This window comes from Ranitomeya variabilis, chromosome 3 (genome assembly GCF_051348905.1).
Source record: "Ranitomeya variabilis isolate aRanVar5 chromosome 3, aRanVar5.hap1, whole genome shotgun sequence".
In the NCBI taxonomy this organism is placed as follows: Eukaryota; Metazoa; Chordata; class Amphibia; order Anura; family Dendrobatidae; genus Ranitomeya; species Ranitomeya variabilis.
Genome location: NC_135234.1, coordinates 27,217,551 through 27,243,265, shown reverse-complemented (window position 1 = coordinate 27,243,265; position 25,715 = coordinate 27,217,551). Strand labels below are relative to the sequence as shown.

The 25,715-nt window shown below is 44.1% G+C and overlaps 1 protein-coding gene across 2 annotated transcripts in view; it reads left to right on the top strand.

Moving 5' to 3' along the window:
* The first annotated feature begins 1,018 nt into the window (after window positions 1–1,018).
* LOC143815037 (interferon-induced GTP-binding protein Mx2-like) overlaps window positions 1,019–25,715 on the top strand; it is a 37,235-nt gene continuing 12,538 nt past the window's right edge. The window contains exons 1-7 of one of the 2 annotated variants that reach the window (XM_077293839.1): window positions 1,019–1,317; window positions 2,157–2,311; window positions 13,915–14,148; window positions 14,240–14,274; window positions 17,928–18,123; window positions 21,241–21,378; window positions 25,087–25,241. In XM_077293839.1, the coding sequence (XP_077149954.1) occupies window positions 1,295–1,317; window positions 2,157–2,311; window positions 13,915–14,148; window positions 14,240–14,274; window positions 17,928–18,123; window positions 21,241–21,378; window positions 25,087–25,241 (936 nt within the window). In that variant the 5' untranslated portion in view covers window positions 1,019–1,294. The remainder of the gene's footprint in view (window positions 1,318–2,156; window positions 2,312–13,914; window positions 14,149–14,239; window positions 14,275–17,927; window positions 18,124–21,240; window positions 21,379–25,086; window positions 25,242–25,715) is intronic. The other variant, XM_077293840.1, reaches the window with a different exon arrangement.

Here is a 25,715-nt window from a genome sequence, read left to right as displayed (position 1 = left end):
CTCATGTCGCTTATTTTAAACCTTCGGTGTTTGTAAAACCGGATTAGAAGAAGTCACATGGTCATTCTGCTCATTTTTCAGGCGGAAGTTGCCCCATCTCTGTATTTAATGGTATAGAGGAAGAAAAGCCGCAAAACGGCAATGAAGCGCCCCATTAAAACTACAGCCAGTGTTCTCCTAAAGTGGCTTCGCCTGGTGTCTAGAAGCTACGCTGGCATCTAGAAGACTTAGGCCTTGTTCACACATTCAGCATTTGGTCAGTATTTTACCTCAGTATTTGTAAGCTAAAACCAGGAGTGGAAAAATCAGATGAAAAGTATAAGGGTATGTTTCCACGTTCAGGAAACGCTGCGTTTTTGACGCTGCGTTTTTCCGCAGCGTCAAAAACGCAGCGTCCAGATGTTACAGCATAGTGGATGGGATTTCATGAAATCCAGACTCCACTATGCATTAAAAAACGCATGCGTTTTTGCCGCGAAAACGCATGCGTGGTGCGTTTTTCCGAAACGCAGCATGTTGCTACTATGAGCAAAACACGCAGGTACACCGCAGGTGACCTGCCAGTGACCTCAGGTGCAGTTTTGGTCAGGATTTTACCTGCATAAAATCCTGACCAAAGCCTGAAGCAAAACTGAACGTGGAAACATACCCTTAGGGTAAGTCTCCACGTTCAGGATTGCATCAGGATTTGGTCAGGATTTTCCATCAGTTTTTGTAAGCCAAAACCAGGAGTGGGTGATAAATACAGAAGTGGTGCATATGTTTCTATTATACTTTTCCTCTAATTGTTCCACTCCTGGTTTTGGCTACAAATACTGATGTAAAATCCTGACCAAATCCTGATGCAATCCTGAACGTGGAAACATACCCTAATAGAAACATATGCACCACTTCTGTATTTATCACCCACTCCTGGTTTTGGCTACAAATTCTGATGTAAAATACTGACCAAATACTGAACATGTGGACATGGCCTTAGAATCAGGAAACACAAGACCGCTTTCTCCCAGTAGCCAGTACCACACCCGTATACAGGTTTTACTGACGCTGAATATAGACTGCAGTGAAGCCGAGCAGCAATACCAGACACAACTAACGAGAAGGTGGGGCAGCCAGGGCCAGGCTTGGAGGTCCAGTGCCTAAGGGCGGCTCTTTTTATGAGGAGGTACCAAATAACAAGAGAAAAAAAAAAAGAACAGGAGGAAGAGGAAGGGGAAGAGCTATTTCCTCTTCCTTCTTTTACAACATAGCATAAGCACAAAGCTTCTGATGAGTTTTACTATGATGGGGAAACATGGCGGCTCAGCCCTGGCACAGGTAATGAGGTGTTACACCCTGGTAGCAGTCTCTGGCACTACGGTTTGGCTCTGCTATGGCGGAATTTATGATTGGCACAGTATACCCTGACTGGCACTGTTTATAGGGATTTGTTAATGAACGTGTGGGTGTTCTCCTCCCACTGATTCTGTGTTGCACAGGTTTACCACACTTCACCATTTCAAAGAGGTAGAGTCACCTGGGATGGCTGGAGAAGGAAAGCACAGAACTCCGAAAACTCAATAGCTAAAGGGATTTTTAGGGTCTTAAATATTTATGGTCTATTGTCTGGAAAGGTCATAGATATTGTATCGGTGGGGGTCCGACAACCGGCACCACCAGCAATCAGCTGCTGTTAGCTCTGGCAGTGTATGGCGCTGGGACATCTTGGCTCCTTACAGCATGTAGTGGCCATTCCTGGTACTGTAGCTTGGCTCCTATTGCAGTGAATATGAGCTAAGCCACTGTACAGTGTATATGACGTTGTGCTGTTCCAGCTCCACTCAGTGTACATCCATCATCCTTCCTCCACCAGGGCAGCACATGGGGCTGGCAGTCGGCCTCACTTATCCGATATTCATGGCCATTATGAAAGTTGTGGACTTGGAGGTCCCCTCCCCTCCTTTATTAGCTAAAAAATATCATAGTAAGATGACTGCAGATATTTGACTCCGCAGTTTAAACCGTATATACTATCAGATCCTCTGTGTTAGATGCCTTAGCCTACATTGTTTTATTTTTATGAGGTTTTGACTGTGAAGCAACAAAAATAAAAAAGTCATATGTAAATGTGTCATTAGGAAAAAATGACTAATGTGTGAATTCTTCCCAACGGTCAGGGCACAGAGGAGGCAGAGAAGGGGTTACAGAGGGATTAGTCACAGTTTCAGTTTCGTTTCCTATGAATTGAATCTCTGCAGATGGAGAGGAGTATATAAGCCCAGACACTGTGCAGATCTCCAGTCTCCTGGAGGACACCGAGCTCGTCACACCGGTAAGTGCCCGCACCTCCCTGTAACATTACACCTGGGGCGGCACAGCACCTTCATAGTGACCCTGCACTGCTGCTCTCCGTGCACACTTATGCTGTAGCATGACTGCGCAATATTTCTACACCGATGAATTAGCTGCATTCAGAACTTGTGATTACTTTAAAAAATATTATGTGGCGCTAACTGCACCTGCACTGTATGCAGCGAGGATATTGCTTGAAGTTGTGCACACGTCAGGATTTTGTCAGGATTTTTCCTCAGGTTTTGTAGCCAAAACCAGGAGTGGGTGATAAATGCAGAAGTGGTGCATATGTTTCTATTATACTTTTCCTCTAATTGTTCCACTCCTGGTTTTGGCTACAAATCCTGAGGAAAAATCCTGACCAAATCCTGACGTGTGCACATAGCCTACGAGGTTTTTTTTGTTTTTTTTTACACACTTTGCATCACTTGCATTGTTGTTTTTTTTTAAGTCCCTTATCTTTTTCATCATGTTGTTCACTGCTTTTTTTTTTTTGCGCCTATGGGTATGTGTCCACGGTCAGGTTTGCTTCAGGCTTTGGTCAGGGTTTTATGCAGGTAAAATCCTGACCAAAAATGCACCTGAGGTTACTGGCAGGTCACCTGCGGTGTTCCTGCGTGTTTTGCTCATTGTAGCAACATGCTGCGTTCTGAAAAAACGCACCGCATGTGCGTTTTTGTGGGAATAACGCATGTGTTTTTTAATGCACAGTGGAGACGGGATTTCATAAAATCCCCTCCACTATGCTGGAACATCTGGATGCTGCGTTTTTGACGCTGCGGCTCAGCGCTGCGTCAAAAACGCACGTTTCCTGAACGTGGACACATACCCTACGGGTATGTGTGCACGGTCAGGAAACGCTGCTTGTTTGACACTGCGCAGAGCTGCAGCGTCAAACACGCAGCATCCAGATGTTCCAGCATATTGGAGGGGATTTTATGAAATCCCGTGTCCACTATGCGTGGAAACACGCATCCGGCTTCCCTGCGACTACGGACATGCTGCGCGTCTTTTCAGATCGCAGCATGTCCATGTACCTTGCGGGGACGCTGCATCCCCGCAAGGCATAACACAGGGCCCTATGGGAGGGGTGCGATGATCCCGGATGTGTACAATGAACACATCCGGCATCATCGCGTCCCAGAAGGACGATACCGCCGGCCATCCTGATCGTGGACACATACCTTAAGTTTTCAAACCAGCGCACACAAATCCTACATTTTGGTAACTCAAGAATTTCTTTATTTTTGTCCGTTTTTTTTAATTCTTTTTTCTTTGCGATGCTTAAAGTTGCTCGTTGTGCGAAATGATGGTACAAATTTCTGACATATATAAAAAATAGAAAAAAAAGTCATCTGTGCAAAATTTTTTGTTTTCCCTGTAAAATTGCCCCCCCCCAAAACTAGGAGTAAAAACAACAAAAAATAGATTAAAAAAGGGCAATAATTGAATTTCTATTTTATGCATTTTCAAAATCTCCGATTGCTGTTAGTGAATAGGAAACTACCAGTGTTCATTCACAGGCCGAACACCTGAACATGAACGGATCTAAGAACTTCTCACAGCTGAGGGTTCGTCATTAAACAGCCTGGACCCCGCACTGATACCTGCTACCAGCATCAAAGTGGGCACCGAAGGGCGTTAGTGAAAGGGTTAAATGACTTTGGGTCTCTGATCTCGCTCAGATATTGATCCCCCTCATCAAACCCAGGTCCCTCCAGCTTGACCCAAATGGGTTATGGGCATCAGAATTGGCATCAATGTGGGCAAACAGCCAATTTTCACAGATTGTGATGTGAAATCAGTGGCCCAAAGTCATTTAACCCCTTAAACACCAGTTACTTATTCAAATCTGTGATAATTGGCTGTTTGCCCACTTTGATGCCAGTTCTGATGCCCAGAACCCATTTGGGCCAGGCTGGAGGGACCTGGGTTTGATGTGAGGCTCCCTGTTCTGTATGTCTGCAGTGTGATATCAGTGGCCCAAAGTAATTTTAACCCTTTGATTAACGCCCTTTGGTGCCCATTTTTGTAGCTGTTTTAAGTGTATTCACATCAGGGCTCCTCGCTGCATTGTCTTTTATTATTGTGATGATTATTTTTTGTTGTTAAACCTATAAAAAACAATTATACAATTACAATTATAAGAAAAAATTGGCGAATAAGAAACCAACTTCAGCCTCATCAAAGCTGTGATGTTCTGTAAGGAGGAGGACCAGACTGCAAGTACCTGTATTGGGCTGGGTCCGGAATAATGATGGGTCGTTTGTGACTGATCCGGTACAAAGAGCCGGCTCCATTCTGTGAATGATGGGAGCAGGCACCCCAGTGAGAGCCACTCAATTCTCTAATTGGCCCTCACTGGGCGTAAAATTCCGGTGTTTTGCGGATGTAACTCCGCCCACCTGTCCCAAACTCCACCCATATGATAGTAGCCGACATCCCAGTGAGAGCCACAGTGTGTGTGTGGCACTGCTGTGGACGGGATGCAGTGTGTGTGTGTGTGTGTGTGTGTGGCACTGCTGTGGACGGGATGCAGTGTGTGTGTGTGTGTGGCACTGCTGTGGACGGGATGCAGTGTGTGTGTGTGTGGCACTGCTGTGGACGGGGTGCAGTGTGTGTGTGTGTGTGTGTGTGGCACTGCTGTGGACGGGATGCAGTGTGTGTGTGTGTGTGGCACTGCTGTGGACGGGATGCAGTGTGTGTGTGTGTGGCACTGCTGTGGACGGGGTGCAGTGTGTGTGTGTGTGTGTGTGTGTGTGTGTGTGTGTGTGTGGCACTGCTGTGGACGGGGTGCAGTGTGTGTGTGTGTGTGTGTGTGTGTGTGTGTGTGGCACTGCTGTGGACGGGATGCAGTGTGTGTGGGCAGTGTTGTGTACAGGATGTGTGTGGTGTTTGTGGCACGGTTATATACTGTATACAGGGGGACAATATGAGAATTTTCCTTTCTTCATATGGAAGATAAGGATGCAAGGGGGGTGGCAATGCTGGGGAAGCGTCCATGTCATTCTCTGTGCTGTTTTACATGGAAAAGAGAATAAAAAGTGTTACACAGTTGGATCGCCCCCCAAGGGCCGTGGGGTACTCGGTACCGGGTCCGATGTTCACTGGGGGATGTCACGGTGGCTGACCTGGTCCGTGGCCCTGGGACGTCCAAATTAAAGGGAAAGGTCTTTAAAGGGATAAACTTTCTTAGTGACGCCACCTATGGTATTAGGTCAGGGTGACCGCTGCTTTAAGGGGTCCGCTGGGGGTGATGTTATGGCAGCTAGATGGTATACCTTCCCACAGGTGAAGTGTATCCTCCAGGGCTTCCCAGTATGTAGATGGTGGTATGCACCACCTACATGCAGTCCCTTTACCTTTACTGAAGACTTCAGAATCCACAGTCCAGGGCACCAGATCACAGGGCAGGCAGAGTCCGGCCAGTTTGGAGGCAAGTCCAGAGTTCCCTTGTCCAGGTGGAAATCAGTAGCCTTCCCTTGCGCTGCAGTGGTGTAGTCCCTTATTGCCTATGGCTTCACATAAGGCTGCCGTCACACATTTAGTATTTGGTCAGTATTTTACATCAGTATCTGTAAGCCAAAACCAGGAGTGGGTGATAAATACAGAAGTGGTGCATATGTTTCTATTATAGTTTTCGTCTATTTGTTCCATTCCTGGTTTTGGCTTACACATACTGATGTAAAATACTGACCAAATACTGCTAGAGTGACGGCAGCCTAAGGGTCTCACAGATGTGGTGTTTCGCTCTCTCTGTCCCCATATAGGATAGGACAATGCCCATATGACTGGTGACTTGATGCTGTTTATAGGGTCTCTTAGATAACCTGGCTCTGTAGGTGTCACCGTGCCTCCAGGGTGTAAGTGCGGACAGGTAACCTGCAATTAGCTGTCCTGCCGGTCTCTAAAATAAGGTGTAGAGGTCCTTACTCCCTCGGTGTTCTGGCTACCGGGATTCTGCGCCTCAGAAGGAGGCAGCCTGAGCGGGCGCTGGTCCCCTTCTGGTATCCTCTCCTTTGCTTCAACTTCCTTCACTCTCGCTGTAATGCAATTCTGCCTTTCAATGTCTTTCTGGGAGCTGCAGCTCTGAGGGCATGCACAGCTCCGATAACCTTCTGTCTTCCTCAGACTCTGGTCTGGAACTTACTGAGCTGAGCTCAGCCAGCGACTAACTACTGTCTGGAACTGACTAACTTTCCCTACAGACTACCATATACCATTTGTTAGGATAGAATATATATATTCTATCCTAATAAATAGGAGCAGAAGCTCCCCCTGGTGGCCTGCAGAATGAAATGCGTTGCATGTTTCTGATACCTGGATGCAGTTATCTTTTCCTGCCTCCAAACGTAGCATCACTGTCCCTGAGAGGAAAGCAATACCACTGATATATGCCGGGTGTTCACTTCTTGGGTGAAGTGTGTAGATTTCGGTTGGATTTTAGTGTAAGAACATTGTGTGACGGATGGAATGTGTCAGTCTTCGGTCACAGGTGTGAGAGTATTCTAGAAGGCTGGATTTTGGTTGGTAGCCATAACTGTGTTAGAAAGAGAACCGCATGGGACCGACTCAGATCGAGACAAGCTCAGTGGTTGGCTATGAAGCATATGGCCCAGTGTCTGGTGGGAAGGTGAACCGGACAAGCATTGTTCCTTGTTGCTAAAAGTTAGGCCGTGCTTCCCAGCCCAAGGTGCGTCATATGATGGCAAGTTCTGCCCGGAAAAATTCCTGTTGATAGTTATAGTATTGCATTGTTACTAAGAATAAGGCGGCCATATTGAAAGAGAACTATTGTAAATAAAGTTAACTTATTTTTAAGTTGCCTGGTGTCAAGACATCTTGTAGAGGGAACCCGACCCCTTCGGCCACAAGGGCGAGTGATCCTAAATGAGGAGCTGCGCCACGCGTTCCCAGTTCATATGAATATATGCTGCAAAAGCAAAGAGCCGATGACTTCTGGGCCGTAAACTGGAAAGACTGGTAGTGATCACCAGTAGTCATGTCATGGAGGCCTAACAGAAGAGGAAGGAAAATTGCTTCGATTAGAGAAAAAGCTTCTTGTAAGTGACTTGGTGTGATTGTTTATTGTCCCCGTGACTACAATGCATCAGTACGGGAATAAGGTCTGCAGTGATGATACTTGACGATTGTTCAGGCCATACTGAACATATAAGCTGTAGTTATACATTTATGTACTGATCTTATTATTGGTATTTTATCTATGTACTAAGCTTGGGCCTGTTGCTATGTACTGAGCATGGTACTAGTGCTGTATGTGTGTACTGATCCTGTAACTGGTGCTGTGTTTGTGTGCTAATTTTGGGGATGTTAGTATAAGCTGGTTGCCATTTCTTTGTAATGATCTTCATGCTGGTTCTGTATTTGTATACTGATCTTCTTACTGGCACTATATGTGTTGGGCTTGGTACTGGTGCTGTATTTATATACAAAGTTTTGGGTTCATTGCTTCATTCGCTAACAACAAGCGCAATTCTTAAGCACTGCTGCAGTTAATCGAGATTTCTCCTCCTCATAAATGTCTGTTGCTTGTTTGTCAGCTTTTCCAATTCATGTTGTTATACATGTGTATAATCCAAACCTACAGATATAGTACTACTTACGGTATATCTTAACCCGGGTGTAATCAGGAGAGCGCTAGAGCAAAGTCAGAAAAACTTCAACCACATACTAACTGTTGGAGGCATAACTACCGCGGTCACAGAGGTCGCCCGGTGGGTGAGGTGCCTGCTGGTGACAGCAAATACTTAAGATGGATGGGCATCCTCAGACGCACATTCAGTTGAAGTGTATTGTGGAGCACCAACACCTTGGGTCCATAAGCTTTAATACACGCTGCCAGCCAGTCAGTCCACCAGTTGACATTGGCGTGCATGTGACTGGGGGTGCTTGGCAGTGACGTCATGCGCTTCTGTCATTTGCGTGCTGCTAAAGTTGGCTGCTTGCTCCAGAAGAGGACTCCTCACGGCGGGTGAGTGGATTGGGCTGTGCATTATTATAAATGGATGACTATGGGCTGTGCATTATACTATATGGATGACTATGTGGGGCCCACTTTACCATATAGAGGACTATATAATTTATTTATTTATTTATTTTTTTTTTGGGGGGGGGGGTGAATTGGAACTTCTGATAAGGACCCAATGACTTCTATGAACACCACTGGTGAGTATAATGAGTCCACATTATAAAGCCACACAGCAGAAATCCATTTTTTTTTTTCTATGAAGTTACTGTAGGCCCAACTATCCGCTAGGAATCATTGTTGCTTCTATGCAACTAATTGGGTACTCGTTGGGTATGGTCATTACATCCCTGCTTACCGCAATGCATAAATAATGAAGAAAAAAAAGATTTTGTAGAATCAAAATCTCAAAATTATTATATTGAAATAATAAGAAAAATCATACATAAATGACCTTTTTTTTTTTTTTTGTATGGGAATTTTCAAAGTGAAAGCATAAAGAAATCAAAAACACAAAGTGTGTATACTCTACAGCAAATAAATGCATCTTTTACATAAACAGTATATACTAAAATCTATCTATCTATACAAGAACTACAAATGTAAAACCCATAAACAAAAATGTCCATAAACATAATACTGCTAGTCACAGGGTTCCTCCACCAGGATAGGAAATCCCATAGGAAGCATATAGGGGGTGTGGAAAGCTTACATTTACCCAATAGGATACAAAGTATCAGAACACACCACTCAGAAGATGGTATAAAAGAGTAACAATTTTTATTGAAATAACACATATACTAAAACAATTAATAATAAACAAAAGAAACAACAGTAAGAGGAAGGATGATACCCGAGTAAAGTGCACAACAACCAAAGAAATGAGGTAGAAGGATAATATTGCCGCAGGCTATGGGGATGAAGTAGATATCCATAATATATTGACTCAGTAATAACATGCATAAAGATTAGCCATCTTAGCCAAGATATAAAGTGCTAGTGCAAAAAGAGCCAATATGATTGTAAACACATACCCATAAAATCCGCCTGTCTGTCCTCAGCCTCAAGAGAGCCCCGACGCGCGTTTCGCGTACTTTGCTTTATCAAGGGGAGAGAAATTATGCGTGTCCTGTCTCCATTACAATCCCCAATTTATAATGTCCATTAATTACTGCACCTGCTACCGTTGCGTCGCGCATGGCACCGCTGCCCCCGGGTCCCAGGCATAACTGTTTCCGGCACTCACAGTCGGCGTGCGGGGAGGAAATCCTCCGTGACGTCATATCGGCACAGCCGATGGTAAAGAGGCCTTCGACAAAATGGTGGTTCCCGGGCGCGATGCGCATGCGCGTCGCCATTTTGTTAGAGTCAAATTTCAAACAGGTAAAATAACCAGCCGGTCATGCTAGCGTAACAACCCGGACCCCAGAGGTAAGGACCGCATCGTATAAAGGAAGGAACGAGGTAACACCACCACCATAAGAGACATTCTATTGTATAAATACTTTGAAAAACGTCCTATATCAAGAAAATCACATCGTAAGCAGTGAGAAACCACACATGACAGGGGAACAATGTTGTCATATCATCACAAAACAGAGCATATAAATATATATTCAAAAGGAGTCCTCATTCAAACTCTCCTTGTCTCCAAGTCATGATTTGTGCATGTTTCTCCAGGTTACCGAAAGATGCAGTGGTGTTCTCTTCCAATACAGAGCATTAAACCAATACGGATATCCTAGTATTGTGAAGTGGCAGATGCTTTAAGCCAGAGCATTTATTACTGAGCAATTTTCCAAACTTATTACTAAAACAAAAACATAAGGGAGAAAAAATAATAAGTTAAAGACAAAAACACAGAAATTTAAAAAGCAGAGATCTATAAAAATGGAGCGAAACTCAGTTTCTCGTTAAGCCCTACAGGGAACATAGTGCCGAGTTCCACAGTCCACCTCGTTTCTGTTTGTGCCAATAGCTGTTTTAAGTTGCCCCCTCTGATCTCTCCCCCCCCCCCCCCCCCCCATGAATCCTATCAATGCCTTTAACCTTAAGGCCTCGGGGGTCAGAATTGTGATATGATAAATGTTTGGGCAACGTTTTTAGCATAGACACATCCTCCACCTCTTTCGCAGCCAAAATGTCAGGGGCACTGTGCAAAGTATACAACATATGAGGTGGTGCAGGATATATAGTGGACAATATTGTATTCATGCGTCCCAGCAGCATTTTTAAAGGTCTTATCCCTCACAATGTTGGATAGATTACATGCCATGCAATTCCCACATGGGAAGCAGCCCCATCTCTGTTTGGAATTTACAAAAAAACTCTTGTGTGGAGCCACATAGTGACTTCTCACTAATTGGTCCTTCAAATTTTTGCTCCTTCTCGCAGTGATGAGGTCTTATAGAGATTTCTTTGTTTTAATATGGGGTCGGTTTGAAGAACAGGCCAATGTCTATTCAGAATCTGGCACATGGTGTCCCACTGACAGTTAAATGTTGATATAAATCTAACCTGGGTATCACCTTTGCCAGTCTGAACGCCCGAACTGCAGAGCAATTGTTGACGTGGGGTATATTTAGCACGGTGATAGCCGTGCTTGATGTATCTTTGACTATACCCTCTTTCTGAAAAACGATTGTTTAGATCCTTGGCCTGCGCTTAAAACCTATCCACCGTGGAGCAAGTGCGTTTTGCTCTCAGGAATTGGCCAATGGGGATAGCTTTAATAGTTGAATGAACGTGTCCTGAGGAGGCATGAAGAAAGGAATTGACAGATGTTTCTTTCCTGAAGATGTCAGTGTGCACGGACCCCAAGTCATCAACAGACAAGGCAATGTCTAAAAAATCGATCTTACGTTTATGCCATTTATATGAAAGCCTAATGTTATAGGCATTGTTGTTTAAAGATGACATGAACTTCTCCAGCTCAGGGACCGGTCCCTGCCAGATGATAAGAAGGTCATCAATATAACGAAACCAGCACTGCACATGGTCGGCGGCGCATGCCCCATCCACACCAAATACCTCCCTCTCCCAAAATCCGAGGAAGAGGTTAGCGTAGGCGGGCGCACATGCTGCCCCCATGGCAGTGCCACGCTTCTGCAGGTAGAACCGGTCCCTGAAAGTGAAGAAATTATGATGCAATACAAACTGTAATAGTTCCAATAAAAGATCGACAAAGGGTTTGTCTAAACTGCTCATCCCCAGAAAATACCGTACGGCCTCAAGACCATGTTGATGGTCAATACACGTGTAAAGGGACTCGACGTCTGCGGTGACAAAAAGCATATCTGATTCAAGATAAAGGCCATCCACCCTAACCAGGACATCCACAGAGTCCCTGACATAGGAGGGCAGCGTTTCGACCAAGGGTTTCAAATAATAATCGATGAATTTACACACAGGGTCACACAACCCTCCTATGCCAGAGACTATGGGACGCCCAGGCGGGTCGACCGGATCCTTGTGGACCTTAGGAAGGAGGTAAAAGGTAGGGACCTTAGGAAATTTTGTCATTAAACCATCCAGAATTTTTTTGAAACTGAGTTTCGCTCCATTTTTATAGATCTCTGCTTTTTAAATTTCTGTGTTTTTGTCTTTAACTTATTATTTTTTCTCCCTTATGTTTTTGTTTTAGTAATAAGTTTGGAAAATTGCTCAGTAATAAATGCTCTGGCTTAAAGCATCTGCCACTTCACAATACTAGGATATCCGTATTGGTTTAATGCTCTGTATTGGAAGAGAACACCACTGCATCTTTCGGTAACCTGGAGAAACATGCACAAATCATGACTTGGAGACAAGGAGAGTTGGAATGAGGACTCCTTTTGAATATATATTTATATGCTCTGTTTTGTGGTGATATGACAACATTGTTCCCCTGTCATGTGTGGTTTCTCACTGCTTACGATGTGATTTTTTTTGATATAGGACGTTTTTCAAAGTATTTATACAATAGAATGTCTCTTATGGTGGTGGTGTTACCTCGTTCCTTCCTTTATACGATGCGGTCCTTACCGCTGGGGTCCGGGTTGTTACGCTAGCACGAGCGGCTGGTTATTTTACCTGTTTGAAATTTGACTCTAACCAAATGGCGACGCGCATGCGCATCGCGCCCGGGAACCACCATTTTGTCGAAAGCCTCTTTACCAACGGCTGTGCGGATATGACGTCACGGAGGATTTCCTCCCCGCACGCCGACTGTGAGTGCCGGAAACAGTTATGCCTGGGACCCGGGGGCAGCGGTGCCATGCACGACGCAACGGTAGCAGGTGCAGTAATTAATGGACATTATAAATTGGGGATTGTAATGGAGACAGGACACGCATAATTTCTCTCCCCTTGATAAAGCAAAGTACGCGAAACGCGCGTCGGGGCTCTCTTTTGAGGCTGAGGACAGACAGGCGGATTTTATGGGTATGTGTTTACAATGATATTGGCTCTTTTTGCACTAGCACTTTATATCTTGGCTAAGATGGCTAATCTTTATGCATGTTATTACTGAGTTAATATATTATGGATATCTACTTCATCCCCATAGCCTGCGGCAATATTATCCTTCTACCTCATTTCTTTGGTTGTTGTGCACTTTACTCGGGTATCATCCTTCCTCTTACTGTTGTTTCTTTTGTTTATTATTAATTGTTTTAGTATATGTGTTATTTCAATAAAAATTGTTACTCTTTTATACCATCTTCTGAGTGGTGTGTTCTGATACTTTGTATCCTATTGGGTAAATGTAAAACCCATATATTAAATAAGGAAACGCAGAATAAAACAAACGCATACGTAAAAGAGGAAAAATATTGCTAACATAAAACATTGTGTGAGATCCACAACCGTTGAGTAACAAATAGTTTTTCTTTTCTATTCTCAGAGTAGGATGACCACTACCTCTACTAGCGCCTTTTTTTTTTTTTTTACATTCATGTCAATTATTCGTAGTATAAGTTCTAAAACATTTTATGTAACCACATTCCAGGTGGTGTCCATGACCAATACTGAACACCACCAGTAGATGGGGGGATGGCGCAGTTTCTGGCCTGAAAAAAAACAAAACAACGCTTTTTTTGTGGAAGTATGACCGATTGGGTCCTATTCCTGAAACACCTCTGCTCAAGATTTCGAAAACCTATAACTTTTTATATTTTTCCATCAAGCTATATTGATTCATGGGTTCTCACAGTCCTTTTGACTCTTGTGTACTCTGCACTTGATGTAAAATAGTGCTTGGCTATATCTGATGGTCCCCCTAGATATTTATTAAATAAAATAGTAGACTACCTTCCCATACAAATTGGGACACGTGACCCCCGTTCTCGGTATCGAGGACCCAATAGTGTAACAACATGAAATGATCTTGGTGCCGGTCAGAGCAGTGTATGGATATACGAGGATGGCGATGCTCCAGCCGAAACGCGTCACACAAGATTGTAAGAGATTATTTTAGATAACAGCCATTGATTATTGGTAACAGCGAGTGCCGCTCCTCCCTTACTTTTTGGTATTCTTCCCCACCCAACATGCAGAGTGCAGAATACCACTACTTAGATTTATTTGTGATCTTATTAAACTTTTCATGTTCCTACTAGACCGCAAAATGCAGACTAATGGCCCAACACCCGTCCTGCCTTTTGGTTCATCAAACATCGTTGGCGCATCACCTGCAAATCCGTCGGCAACTGGCTCAGTATTTGCCCAGTTGGTGCCAAATGTCTTTAGTGCATTCAAAGGCTTTAACGCTCCGCTCCCAACAGCTACACCGGCGATGGAGGAGTTATCAGCGGCTACCGGGACATTATCTCTGGAGCAGATGGCTAATGGAGGTAGATTTCATCACAGGTCATCTCTATGTATTGTTTCTGTTACTTATACGTTACATTTTAATGGATTTTTGCATTTTTCCTGCTGTTTTAGGTTCCTCTACTGGGGTGTTTGTATTTCAAGGCATGGTAAGTAGGGGAGCGTTTCCGATATGGAAATAGAGTGTAAAATCAAAGCAGGGTCTCACCTCAAGTTTTCAATATTGCAGAAGCTGCACCAAAATTCTAGTTACAGATGTCTTGACTTTGGAAAAATTTGCCCCCAAATTCACTCCTCAAATCTAAATATTCTTACATCTGTTCTGTTGTAGAAGAGACACAATCGGTACTGCCAACAGGTGGTAGGATTATTCAAGAACTGGGGTGAGGGGCTAGTGGGGCATAGGGCCAGGATACTTAGACTAAGGGCAACAAACGTAATATTTGTCTTTGGAGAAGGCTTACACAATGCTTCAGATGTCCAGGGACTCCTCATGGGAGGAGATTAACATTTCATTGGATGAGAAAACATTGTGGTCTTTCTTTTTCTCTCCTTTCTTCACCAGAATGGTGGGGTGGACTCCTGGACCAGCGCAAGTCCTCCCGATTATTCATCCCTATGTCCGTCACTGGTCTCTTGGTTTCCTCTTCCAGCAGGTGATGTCATGTGACGTCATAGTGGATAGGTGGCTTCTAATTACCTACAGCAGTCACATGATGTCCCCTGCCAGAAGAAGCCAGGAGACCGGTGCGGAGGAGCCACATTAGTCCTGGAAGTATTAATAATTTTTTTTTTTTTTTTTCTTATTACTCTTTTCAATTTTGAAGTTGTAACAGAAAGAAGGAAAATTTATGGAAATCGCAGGATTGATAGACGAGTTTATGATATGCAAACGTTCCACTGGTTCAGGATTTGAATATCACATCACAACTTTTCCTTCTTGGTGTTGCAATTTTAATGTTGAGGGGTGTATTATTTTTTTATTTTATTTTTCCACCACCCTTGGGCCAACAATTAGGTGTTGCAAATTAGTGGACATCCCCTTGAAGGGCATATGAGTGTTATTTATGGTTGACACTAAGTAGAAATTTTGGCGATGTATTTGGGATTCCTATGACCGGCGCTGTATCCGGGGGGTATGTTATGATTTGCATCCATATCTATAAATAAGGGTGGCGTTTATGCAAATATACCCACAGTGAGACGTTTATTGGTTTTGAGTGTTCTTGGAGGACTGGGATGGGACTTAAAGTCCTATAAAGATATTTTCCAGTGTTGTGATTTAAGGGCCGTTAGGGGCTTCGGGGGAAAAAAACCCTTTAGGCTGGGGTCACACATGCGTGTTTTACGGACGTAAGAGCGCAGAAACTACGTCCGTAAAACTCGCATTACATACGGCACAATTATTCTCAATGGGGCTGCTCCTATCAGCCGTATATTACGGATCTGTAATATACGGCTTTCTACGGCCGTACAAAATCGCAGCATGCTGCGTTTGTCAGCGTATTGCGCAAAAAAATCGCCAATGAAAGTCTATGGGGGCGAGAAAAATACGTATTCCACACGGTCCAGCAGTGTGACTTGCGAGAAATACGCAGCGGTGTTAGTGAAAAGTCGGTAATTCAATTGCCGGCTTTTCATTTCTCCTGCACAAACCCGACATGATATGAGACATGGTTTACATACAGTAAACCATCTCATATCCCCTTTTTTTTTGCATATTCCACACTACTAATGTTAGTAGTGTGTATGTGCAAAATTTCAGCGCTGTAGCTGCTAAAATAAAGGGTTAAATGGCGGAAAAAATTGGCGTGGGCTCCCGCGCAATTTTCTCCGCCAGAGTGGTAAAGTCAGTGACTGACGGCAGATATTAATAGCCAGGAGAGGGTCCATGGTTATTGGCCCCCCGTGGCTAAAAACATCTGCCCCCAGCCACCCCAGAAAAGGCACATCTGGAAGATGCGCCTATTCTGGCACTTGGCCACTCTCTTCCCACTCCCTGTAGCGGTGGGATATGGGGTAATGAAGGGTTAATGCCACCTTGCTATTGGAAGGTGACATTAAGCCAGATTAATAATGGAGAGGTGTCAATTATGACACCTATCCATTATTAATCCAATTGTCTGAAAGGGTTAAAAAACACACACACACATGATTTAAAAGTATTTTAATGAAATAAACACAGCGGTTGTTTTAATATTTTATTGCTCTCTCAATCCATCAGCAACACCCTCGCTTGGCAAAATAATAAACGCACAAGATACATACCCTCAGCTGAACCGTCATGTCCCATGAGGTAATCCATCTTAAGGGGTTAAAATATTTTACAGGCAGGAGCCCTGCAAATGCAGCTGTGCGCCGTGCCTGTAATCCCCGGCGAATGAATGAAATGTAGGTCATTGACCTACATTTCCTTCAGTCGCGGTGATGCGCCCCCTGGTGGATGTCCTCATATGACCTGGAGCGTGGGAAAAAGTTCCCAGGCTGCAGTTCATGAGAACATCCAGCAGGGGCGCATCACCGCGACTCAATGTAAGTACAGATCCAGCTTTCCTTTCAGCACCCGGGGATTACAGGCACGAGCGAGTGGTTTATCGCAGCTCCTGCCTGTAATATTAGTTAACCCCTTCAGATGGATTACTTCGTGGGACGTGATCTGACATCAGAAGGTATGTATCTTGTGCGTTTATTATTTTGCCAAGCGAGGGTGTTGCTGATGGATTGAGAGAACAATAAATTATTAAAACAACCGCTGTGTTTATTTCATTAAAATACTTTTAAATCATGTGTGTGTGTGTTTTTTAACTATTTCATACAATTGGATTAATAATCGATAGGTGTCATAATTGACGCCTCTCCATTATTAATCTGGCTTAATGTCACCTTACAATAGCAAGGTGGCATTAACCCTTCATTACCCCATATCCCACCGCTACAGGGAGTGGGAAGAGAGTGGCCAAGTGCCAGAATAGGCGCATCTTCCAGATGTGACTTTTCTGGGGTGGCTGGGGGCAGATGTTTTTAGCCACGGGGGGGCCAATAACCATGGACCCTCTCCTGGCTATTAATATCTGCCGTCAGTCACTGGCTTTACCACTCTGGCGGAGAAAATTGCGCGGGAGCCCACGCCAATTTTTTCCGCCATTTAACCCTTTATTTTAGCAGCTACAGCGCTGAAATTTTGCACATACACACTACTAACATTAGTAGTGTGGAATATGCAAAAAAAAGGGGGATATGAGATGGTTTACTGTATGAAAACCATGTCTCATATCCTGTCGGGTTTGTGCAGGAGAAATGAAAAGCCGGCAATTGAATTACCGACTTTTCACAGATATCGCGCTGAATGAAATCTAAATACAGAATATATATATATGTGTCTCAATGACATATATATATATATATATATATATATATATATATATATATATATATATATATATATATATATATATACTGTATATATGTTTTCCCGAACATTTGAGCACATAAATCCATTAGATGTCGGTTTTGCAAGCCTGCGCGAAAATCTCGCAGTACGGATGCCATACGGATTACATACGGAGGATGCCATGCGCAAAATACGCTGAAACACCCTGCCTACGGATCAATATTTTGGGAACATTTCTCCGTATTACGGCCGTAGTACGGACGTATAATACGTGGCGTATTGTCTTACGCCAAGTGTGACTCCAGCCTTAAGGGCCGGATGTAAATGCGATCTGTCAGAAATCCGGGAGGTCTCGTATAGGAAAGTGATACTCGTGAATTTCACAATTCTCCTTTTTGTTTTACGCTAAAGACTCAACCTGACAACGTCCTGGGACAGCAGTATGAATACAAGATCCGTCCGTGCATTGACCTGATTGACTCCCTGAGGTCCCTGGGGGTGGAGAAGGATTTAGGATTACCAGCGATCGCTGTGATCGGTGATCAGAGCTCTGGGAAAAGTTCAGTTCTGGAGGCCTTGTCGGGAGTCAATCTTCCCAGAGGCAGCGGTGAGAAGCGGATCACAGAATTGCATATGGATGTGGCTTTATAATAAATATATGTACATTGCTGGTAGAAGGAACGTTCTTATATCAGGTGCAAAGGTTGCAGTCGCTACTGGGACTTAGCACCCGTAAACCAATATTATAAATGTCACACGCTAGGTGGAAGTATTTATAAATTTTGCGTTGGGGCCCAAAAACTATAACTCGTAACTGTCACTCTACATTTTTTTTGTTTTTTTCCCTCCCATAAATCAATAGTTCACTTGAAAATAAGAAATGTTGTATTCTACCTCATCAGAGAAATCTGCTTCTTTCTCTTGGACTGATCATTTATTCTCAATTTAGGGGTAAAATGTGTAGATATTCCCATACTGAGATGGGAGATGACAGCGTTCATAAAGTTCTTTGGAGACTTGTAACTGTCGTTTCAGGAGAATTTACAGCAGATTTAGTGTAGGCCTCTAGCTCCTCCCTTCTGCATCGAAGTTTATACGCACCAACTATCGTCTATCACAGTAACGTTTGTCACCCATTCTAAGGGCTCTTTCACACATCCTGATATTTCTGGTACTGGAAAAACCACGATCGGAGATATGTGTACGTGTGTTTAATACATGTGGCAAGCCTGTGCCGCATCAATAACACATGCACCGGCACCTGGGAATCAGCTGTACTGTTCGCGCTGTTCCGCTCACGCTGTTCCCTGTGATGGATGCTGAAGACAGCTCTCATTGTTTTCCCCTGCTTTCACTGCAATAAGCGTGGACAGGGGACACTGTTGAGAGTTGCATTCAACTCATAACAGCTAGAGCAGGTGGCGGCTGATGGGACTGATGGTTCCCCACGCTGTGTTGTTTTTTTTTGTTTTTTTTTTTAAATTAATATTAAAAAAAAAAGGTAGCAAGTGGGGTTCATATTTATGGGGTTGATGTCGCCTTTGTATTGTCTGGTGACCTCAAGCCCACGGTTTAGTAATGAAGAGGTGTCTGTAAGACGCGTATCCATTACTATTGCCTATAGTTATATTCTAAATACACACAAAGCCAGAATACAATCCTTTATTATAAATAAAACAAAACACACATTTCCATTTTTATTTAAAAATAACAAACACAGTTATACTGACCTAACACGTAATTACACTGAATCCCTCGTCTCCTGTAATAAAACAAAAACAATAATCCTCACCTGTCCGTCGTTCTGTCCCACGCTGTAATACATGTCTGGGGATGAACTGTTTTGAACCTGGATGGTGCCAAGATGCGACTGTCCAGGCTGAGAACCACTGAGGAATGAGCTGCTGTGAGCGCAGCATCAGTGACTGGTGGTGATATCATCGAGGTTACTGCCAGTGACTGAGGCTGTATTTCCAGCTGAGCCCCTGAACTGCGTTGACCTCAGCACTGTAAAAAATAAAAAAAAGTCATTGAGTTCAGCTCAGTGACTTCACTTTGAGGGTATGTGCACACGTTGCGGATTTTGCTGCGGATCCGCAGCGTTTCTGCAGCTGCTGTTCCGCAGCAGTTTCCCATGAGTTTACAGTTCAATGTAAACCTATGGGAAACCGAAAACGCTGTGCACATGCTGCGGAAAAAAACGCGCGGGAACGCAGCGGTTTACAATCCGCAGCATGTCACGTCTTTGTGTGGAATCGCGGCGGTTCTGCACACATAGGAATGCATTGATCTGCTTACTTCCCTCATGGGGCTATGCCCACCATGCGGGAAGTAAGCAAATCATGTGCGGATGGCACCCGGGGTGGAGGAGAGGAGACTCTCCTCCAGGCCCTGGGAACCATATTTGTGTGTGTGTGTATATGTATATATATATATATATATATTACACACACACACACACACACACACACACACACACACACACACACACACACACACACACACACACACACACACACACACACACACACACACACACACACACACACACACACACACAATATATATTATACTCACCTTCTGATTGCCCCTGAAGTCCTCTCAGCGCTGCACGCAGCTGTCCGGTCACAGGGATGCTATGCAAGCAGGACCTGCGATGACATCACGGTCACATGACCGTGACGTCACGAAGGTCCTTCTCGCACAGCATCTTTGGAACCGGACCGCCGCGTGCAGCGCCGATGAGATCAGGATGTCGGAGGGTGAGTATAACCATTTTTTTTTATTATTTTTAACATTACTATTGATGCTGCATATGCAGCATCAGTAGTAAAACAAGTGCAGGAGTAAACCCGCAGCGGAAACCGCAAGACAAACCGCGATAAATCTGCAGGGAGAACCCGCAGAGGACCCTTCCTACGTGTGCACATAGCCTGAAAATGAGTTTATTTTGGACTTTGTCCATCCAGGAAAGATAAACTATAAAAATAGGTCTTCAAGATGTGCCTCCATTTGTTGACAAAATATTTCAGTAGGTGTGTTTGTATAATACTCTTACAGCCACATGAGAAAAGAGGCTGTAAGGCCCTTTTACAAAACCAAACTCGTAGTTTTTCTATTTTGCTAATTTTCTCAAACTGCCAATACACAAAAATTTAATTGAGCAGATTGGACATTTTCCTGCCAGGACCTTTTGATTACGAAAAAGGGAGCAAGAAGTGACCTCATTCAGCATCAACAACATCTATAACCGTAATTTCACTCCATATCATATAGTAATTATATGGATGGAGTTAGGCTACGTTCACATTTGCGGTCTGCGCCGCAGCGTCGCCGCATGCATCATGCGCCCCTATATTTAACATGGGGGCGCATGGACATGCGTCGCACTTGCGTTTTGCGTCGCTGCGGCGCCCGCGTCCGGGCGCAGAGGACGCAGCGAGTTGCATTTTTGCTGCGTCCAAAATCAATTAAAAAAAGGACGCATGCGGCGCAAAACGCAGCGTTGTGCATGCGTTTTGCTGCGTTTTTGTTTGCGTTGTGCGCTGTGGCGCCGACGCTGCGGCGCACAACGCAAATGTGAACGTAGCCTTACTGAGGGTCCTAGAGAAGTTTTCGCTGCCCAGAAAAGGAGATCACGAAGCGTGTTCTAAATTGGAAAACTATTGTCTTAGCCAAAAAGTGTATCTGCTAGTATTTATAAAATTTCTGATCTTTCATACAGGCATTGTAACAAGATGTCCTCTTGTACTCAAGTTGAAAAAATCCAAAAAGGATTCCCCTTGGAAAGCCAAAATAAGCTATCGAGACCAGGAAGTGGAGCCAAAAAATCCAGGGGAAGTGGAAAAGGAGATCCGGAAAGGTAATGAATTGGAGACAGCCATGAAATGTGTAAATGTATATCTGATATTCTTCAACCTATGATGTAGCGATAGTCACCCCTTCCCCCTTTGTCATAAGAGGGCCCTGGAGCCTCAGGTAAGTGTTAGGGCTGTTATACATTTTGAATTCGGTCACCAAAATATTAGGTTACTCCTTTTTGATTTTATGGAATCGGTAGTGAAAACTGACAACTCTCCAAAAAAGGACTTATTTTAGTCTGAAACGCATAGGACACTGCATCATTCTTGGATATATTGTGAGCGTCAATTATTGCGATATGGAACAAAAGTTTTTGATATATTTTAATAAAAAAATGTGCTGGAAAATCTTCCATTTATTTTACCTCTCCACACATCCCTTTTTATGGAGTAACATCTTGTTTTGATGGTGTATATCTTGAGGGAGTTCAAACAGTTCACGTTTACAGATCACAACTACAGATGTAGTAGAACAAAAAAACGAGTTTGATGGCTCATGTTAGGAGGCACAAAATGCTTGATGGTTTCACATCTTAGGTGAGACACAATCTTGGCAGTTTCAGTAACAAAGCAGAATGAAAAATAAATTACTTAAAAACAACTGTATATCCTTCTACCTAAGGGAAATGCTATTCCCAGGGGCCAAACCCCGAACTCGTACATAGTTTGGTCTTTTCTGTGGAAGCATACAGTTGTGAAACCTGGACGATAAAGCACAAGACAGAAAAATAATTGATGCCTTCGAAATGAGTTGCAGGAAAAGGATATTCTCCATACCATGGATGGCAAGACGAACAAACAAATACTTTTTTATTTAAGAAATCAAGCCAGACATGTCCCTCGACGCAAGGATCACCAAGTTACGACTTGCCTACTTTGGACACCTCATCCGAAAAGGGGCAATCACTGGAGAAGGACATCATGGTCGGAAGAATAGAAGAAACAAGGCAGAGTAAGACCAGCAGCCCGATGGCTTGATACAATGAAGATAATGGCAGAGAAGACCCTGGTGGATCTATCTAGGCTTGCACAAGATCGATCTTCCTACTGAGCGAATGTTCATCCATTGTCACCATGGTTCGTGATCAAGCCAACAGTCATTTTAAAGAGAACTGGGCTGTGACTTCACACAGACCTAAATCTGTCTGTAATTTACTAATGAGTACCAAGTGATTATATCTAAGGCCTCCTGGGCCCTACCCTCAAGACTTCTTTTCTTTGGTATCATTCTGTAAGGCCCTATTGTTACATCATGACCCTGTGCCCTAAGCCTTAATCTGAAGAGTCCTACCTGCCATGTCACCCTCTTAAATCCCTTACCTCAAGGTACTTTTCATTTTCGGGTGGGCACTGTCTCCTTTTCTACACCTTCTTCTAACCCTCAAGTATTATTATTAATTATTATAGCGCCATTTATTCCATGGCACTTTACATGTGAGGAGGGGTATACATAATAAAACAGGTTCAATAATGTTAATCAATACAAGTCACGACTGGTACAGGAGTAGAGAGGACCCTAACTGCGAGGGCTCACAATCTACAAGGGATGGGTGAGGATACAATAGGTGAGGGCAGAGCTGGTCATGTAGCGGTTTGGTGGATCGGTGGTTACTGCAGGTTGTAGGCTTGTCGGAAGAGGTATGTCTTCAGGTTCCTTTTGAAGGTTTGCCCAGTAGGCGAGAGTCTGATATGTTGAGGTAGAGAGTTCCAGAGTAGGGGTGATACGCGAGAGAAATCTTGTATGCGATTGTGGGAAAAAGAGATAAGAGGTGAGTCGAGAAGGAGATTTTGTGAGTATCGGAGGTTGCATGCTGGTAGGTAAGTACCGGGAGACGAGGTCACAGATGTATGGAGGAGACAGGTTGTGGATGGCTTTGTACGTTAGGGTTTTGTACTGGAGTCTCTGGGCAATGGGGAGCCAGTGGAGGGATTGACAGACGGGAGAGGCCGGGGAATAGTGGGGGGACAGGTGGATTAGTCGGGTAGCAGAGTTTAGAATAGATTGGAGGGGTGCAAGAGTGTTCGACGGGAGGCCACAAAGCAGGAGGTTGCAGTAGTCAAGGCAAGAGATGATGAGGGCATGGACTAGGGTTTTTGCAGATTCTTGGTTGAGGAATGAACGGATTCGTGAAATATTTTTGAGTTGAAGTCGGCAGAAAGTGGAAAGGGCTTGGATATGTGGTTTGAAGGAGAGATCAGCGTCAAGGATTACCCCGAGGCAGCAAGCTTGTGGGACTGGGGAGAGTGGGCAGCCATTTACTGTAATGGTTAGGTTCGTTGGGGGGGTCGCGTCAGATGGGGGAAAGATGATGAATTCTGTTTTGTCCATGTTAAGTTTCAGAAATCTAGCGGAGAAGAAGGATGAAATAGTGGACAGACATTGAGGGATTCTGGTTAGTAGGGAGGTGATATCTGGTCCAGAGATGTAGATCTGTGTGTCATCAGCATAGAGGTGATACTGGAAGCCATGAGATTCTATGAGCTGTCCCAGGCCAAAAGTGTAAATGGAGAAGAGCAGGGGCCCTAGGGCTGAACCTTTGCGGGACTCCGACAGATAGGGGGCGAGGTGAGGAGGTGGTGTGTGAGTGGGAGATGCTGAATGTCCGGTCTGTTAGGTATGATGGGATCCAAGATAGGGCTAAGTCTGTGATGCCAAGAGATGAGAGGGTCTGTAGTAATAGGGAGTGGTCCACTGTATCAAAGGCAGAAGACGGGTCCAGGAGAAGGAGGACAGAGTAGTGTCGCTTGGCTTTGGCAGTCAGCAGGTCATTGGTGACTTTAGTTAGGGCAGTTTCAGTAGAGTGATGCGGTAGAAAGCCAGATTGTAAGCTGTCGAAGAGGGAGCAGGAAGAGCGGTGGTAGGACAGTTCGAAATGGACATGTTTTTCCAGTAGTTTTGAGGCAGAGGGAAGAAGTGATATTGGACGATAGCTAGATACAGAGGATGGGTCAAGAGAGGACTTTTTGAGGATAGGTGTGATTGAGGCATGTTTGAAACATGAGAGGAAAACGCCAGTTGTTGATAGGTTGAAGAGATGCGTTAGAGTTGGGATGAAGACTGTGTTGAGAATCCCAGCACACTATCGCTCCCTTATCAAGGATGTCTCCATGGCACCAGACCTCCACTATAACTTGTGTACTTGCTACAGAACTGCTACTTATCACAGTCCTGACTGAATCCAGCTAGAGTCTCACCCAGGACTGAACTCATTCCTCCCTTGTACCCTATTAGGGACATTTCCGCCACAACACACTCCGTCCAAAGTTAGCCAAACCCAGACTGACAAAATACTCAACCAATCCCAATTCAGAGGTGGCCTGTACAGGACACTTGCAGACCACTTTTCTCTTTGGCAAACCTCCCTAATCCCCAATAATTATGCGTATTCATAATGAGCTCCTAATCTTTGCGAGGAAGACCCAAATACACGGCCGGAATGTCCATACCTCCTTCAGGCCAGCACCACATTTCCCAATCTCCAGCCATCCACCAATGCTCAGCAGTCATAGCACTCCAGCCCACAAATCACCACCGATCCCGATGTCCAGTCCAGTACTGATCTTCTCCACCATACAACTCCTTCCAGCTACTTTGACTCCACAAGTAAACCATCCACACTATGAATGTGTTCAATATGTTCATGCTATAGGGAAATGTTTTATGGTTGTATCCATTTTTGGTGCTTTACAAAGATCATATCTTCTTGTAGCCCAAGACTATATGGCAGGTGCTGGGAATGGAGTCAGCCAAGAGCTAATTACCCTTCAAGTGGAGTCTCCAAACGTGCCAGACCTGACACTGCTCGATCTTCCCGGAATAACAAGAGTTGCTTTACCTAACCAACCTCCAGATATTGGACAGCAGGTACACTGAGCATGTATTCATAAGACTTAACAACTTTGGAGAGTACAGTCACGCAGGTTTTTACGATTCTTTTGTCATCATTGTGTCCTGTTGTAAGTGCTGTTTTGGTTGATAGACTTGTCAACTCTTCTGAAGGCCATCTTTATTTCCAGGAGACTTGGAAAGTTGGGCTTAAGATATCTTAAGCTCCATAAGCCCAATGGATGACCTAAACCGAATATTCTAGCTGAGACACTCGTCATAATGTACTAAATACATCCTTTGCAATCAGAGTTAAACAATTTCCACCTTTTTTAAGCACTATGGGGCCTGTAGTGGATAGATCCCCCTGATAAACCCCAAGTTAGTGGTTCAGATGAATTGGGAGACCACAGTGAGTATAGTTGCATGGGGTAAGAATGGAGTCCATAATCATCATGGCTGGGTCTCTTAAATGAGGTCCTATTTTACCTTTCATTATAGGTCCCACACAAA